At 34.1% G+C, this 3,216-nt stretch overlaps 1 protein-coding gene across 1 annotated transcript in view; it reads left to right on the top strand.

Moving 5' to 3' along the window:
- Positions 2,690–3,216, top strand: part of LOC109835561 (actin-related protein 6) — a 6,684-nt gene continuing 6,157 nt past the window's right edge. Inside the window, exon 1 of the mRNA XM_020403528.1 lies at positions 2,690–2,744. Within this exon, the coding sequence (XP_020259117.1) occupies positions 2,690–2,744 (55 nt within the window). The remainder of the gene's footprint in view (positions 2,745–3,216) is intronic.

Genomic DNA, 3,216 nt, shown 5'->3' with positions numbered 1-3,216 from the left:
TCTTCACCGTTTCCACTATAATCAAATAAAAGCTTATAAAGGATCTTCTCTCAAGTTGGTATAACTTAACTTGAGGATCACTTTCTCTCAAACTCACTTGAGGATTATAACTTTCTCTCAAACTCACTTGAGGATTATAACTTTCTCTCAAACTCACTTGAGGATTACAAATTGTATCTGGTTCTTGTTCTTGCTGTTTGTTTTCAACCTTCACCATCTCCCCTCTATTTATAGGGAGGATATGTCTATTGGGTACACCATATTTATTGCATGGGAAAGTCCAAAGACTAGTCATTCCTTTTCCCAATACATGGGGAAAGACAATCTATCAATGCATGCATGTAGTCAACCACAAAATCTCCATGAATTAAATCCATATTAATTCATCATGGGGATGGACCCCGTTCCCATCAGATAGTAAGGAGGGAAAGTGATGATAGTGAAACTAGAGAGAGGTGATCAATAATGTAGTCACCTATCAATGGTTAACCTAAACTTGACCATGACATAAGTATGTGCTTGAGGAGGAACTTATTTCTTGTTCTATCTAATCATTTTAAAGCTTGTCAGTGTGAGACCCATCACAAAATATTCTTCGGTAAGTCCTAACATAAAATTACCATTTTACTCTTACAAATTATTGAGATAAAGTGAGATAAAACTAAAAATTACTCAGTCGATATTTTTTATTATTTAATTGAGCTTTCAATCTAGTAATATTCCATCAAGATATGAAAATTCTCTTTTGTTCACTAATCTTAATTGTTCATTTATAAAAAGAGGAATATGGATATGTTTGGTATCAGACACATTTTGGTGCTTGATAGTGAGGTAAAGAAATTTCAACTACAGATGTGGGTGCAATTAGTTAGATGAGAAGTATAATCTATGTGACGTTTTTTCACTTTGTACTTCACAATCTTAGATATGGGGTTAAGATTCCTTCTCATCAACACCAAATACAAAGTTTATGTTTGATACCAAGCATATCCATTTTCTCTTAAAAAAAGAAAAGGCATTAGAATGTTCATGCAAAAATTGTGTAGTAGGGTACTTCCTTTACAAAAAGTATGTTTTATATTACTTAATTAGATAAAGAAGAGTGGGTAGAGGGAAGAGACAAAAGAAAGTAAGGATAGAATAAGAGGAAAATGACAAAATAATTGGATGTAACATTAAGAAAGTTTTCCTATAATAGACTAGCATTATTGTATGATGTGAAAAGTTACCATCCCAAAATTTATATAAAATGGGGACTTACAATAAAGTTTCAGCGAATTTTATAGATATTTTTATGATAGTTTTCATTTGATATGAGTTATTTTATATTACTTTATTTAAAATTGGATATGATATATATTTCAATTTTAGTGGTGACGTTATTTTCATAAAAGAAAATATGGCACATTGTAATTAGATATGATATATATTTCATATTTTATCTTTGAATTATTATACTTAATTAATTTTCACCCAAGTTTGTAGATTTATTTTGACTGTTGAAAATATTTAGATTAGAACGCATTGAAATTCCAATTGTTGTATTTATATTCATTTATATCTAATAATTTATTTCAAAAAAGAACTTTATCATTTCATATCCATGTCTCTTACAACACAAATTGTAATAAATATTTAATTTATGAGCTCTAATTATATATTCATGTCATAGTTTAGAATGTTCTAGAAAAATAAAAGGGAAACCATGTCCTTTATAACAAAATTACCAATATACCCCTCACATGTCTATTGGGATGTAAAATTCCCTTCAAATTTTTGGTATCACATATATATATATAGAGATATATATATATAATAGATATTTTATATAAACATTAAGATGATTTGAGGAATAAAATATCAAAATACTACAGAAGGCACTAAAATCTTAAAAGACCCTTCTACTTAGGGCTTGTTTGTTTACACAGAAGTAATTATGAAGTAGCTGAAGTAAAGAAAGTAGATGCTACTTTCTTACTTCCGAGCAACAAAAAAGCATGCTTGTTTCTCTTAAAAATATCTTTTCAATACTTCCTTAAACGCTGATGTGACGTCTACGTATCATCTCTATTTCCTATATGTTTTTCAGCCCCTCAAGACTTGGAAGTAGCCTGAAAGTTAGTGAAATGTGCATTAATTACGATATAAATAAATTTTCTTATTAATATTTTATTTATTAGTTACTTCATAATAACTTCTCATTGCTATCCAAACAAAAAAATAGAAAAATAGAGAATAAGAAGTATTATTTTCACTACTTTAAAAAACATGTAAAATAAATAAAAAAATATTACTTTCGCTACTTTTTACTTTATAAATTTCAAAGTTACTGCTTTGATTTATTTTTTACTTTCAGCACTTCTAACTAGGGCTGAGCATGGTTCGGTTCAAACCGAAAAAACCGACCGAACCGACCCGAACCGACCCGAAAAAAACGGTTTTAAAAGTAAGACGGTTCGGGTCGGGTTGACAACTTTTCAAACCGAACCGACCCGAACCGACCGAATATATTCCCAAAACTTTCAAACTCGTTTGTGTTTACCCGACCCGTCCCAAACCCTCAACCCTAACTTCATTTCCTCTCATTCCCAAATCACAGCCGCCGCTACTCATTCCCAATTTCCCATTTCCCTCGGCCTCAATCCCTCTCTCTCGCTCTCTCTCTCTCTTCTCACCTCCTCTTCCCGAAATGCCCATCTCCCCCTCCCCCTCCCGCAAGCGTGGCGGCCCCTTCGGCGACGAGCGTTAGGAGTTCTCCTTCAACTCCATCAAGAAGTCCAAGTCTTCCGACGACTCGGAGGTTTGCATTTGGGCGCATATGAAAACAAATATATACAAATTATCTCTTGGGACAAGCAATATTTGTGCATTTGATTGTTATACTTGATGAAAGTTAGAACCGAACAAACCGAACCGAACCGCACCGAACCGATTTGCAATGGTTCGGTTCGGTTTTGAATTATAAGTGGTTCGGTTCGGTTGTTCAAATTTTGGTAAAAACCGACCCGAACCGAACCGTGCTCACCCCTACTTCTAACAAAGAAAACGGGCCGTTAGTAGAAAGGCATCGGCCGGGTTCAAATGAAACCCGACCCAACTCAAATCCCTCCAAGGGTTCAAGCGGAAGTGAGTCAAAGAATCCAGGAGATCGCCGGAGAACTCATCCAAACCTCCGCCGGCGATGAGCTCCTCCTCAACCACAGTCGTCCTCGACAA

Source organism: Asparagus officinalis, chromosome 3 (genome assembly GCF_001876935.1).
Source record: "Asparagus officinalis chromosome 3, Aspof.V1, whole genome shotgun sequence".
Taxonomy (NCBI): domain Eukaryota; kingdom Viridiplantae; phylum Streptophyta; class Magnoliopsida; order Asparagales; family Asparagaceae; genus Asparagus; species Asparagus officinalis.
The sequence above is the reverse complement of the archived record's forward strand: the minus strand, read 5'-3'. Positions and strand labels throughout refer to the sequence as shown.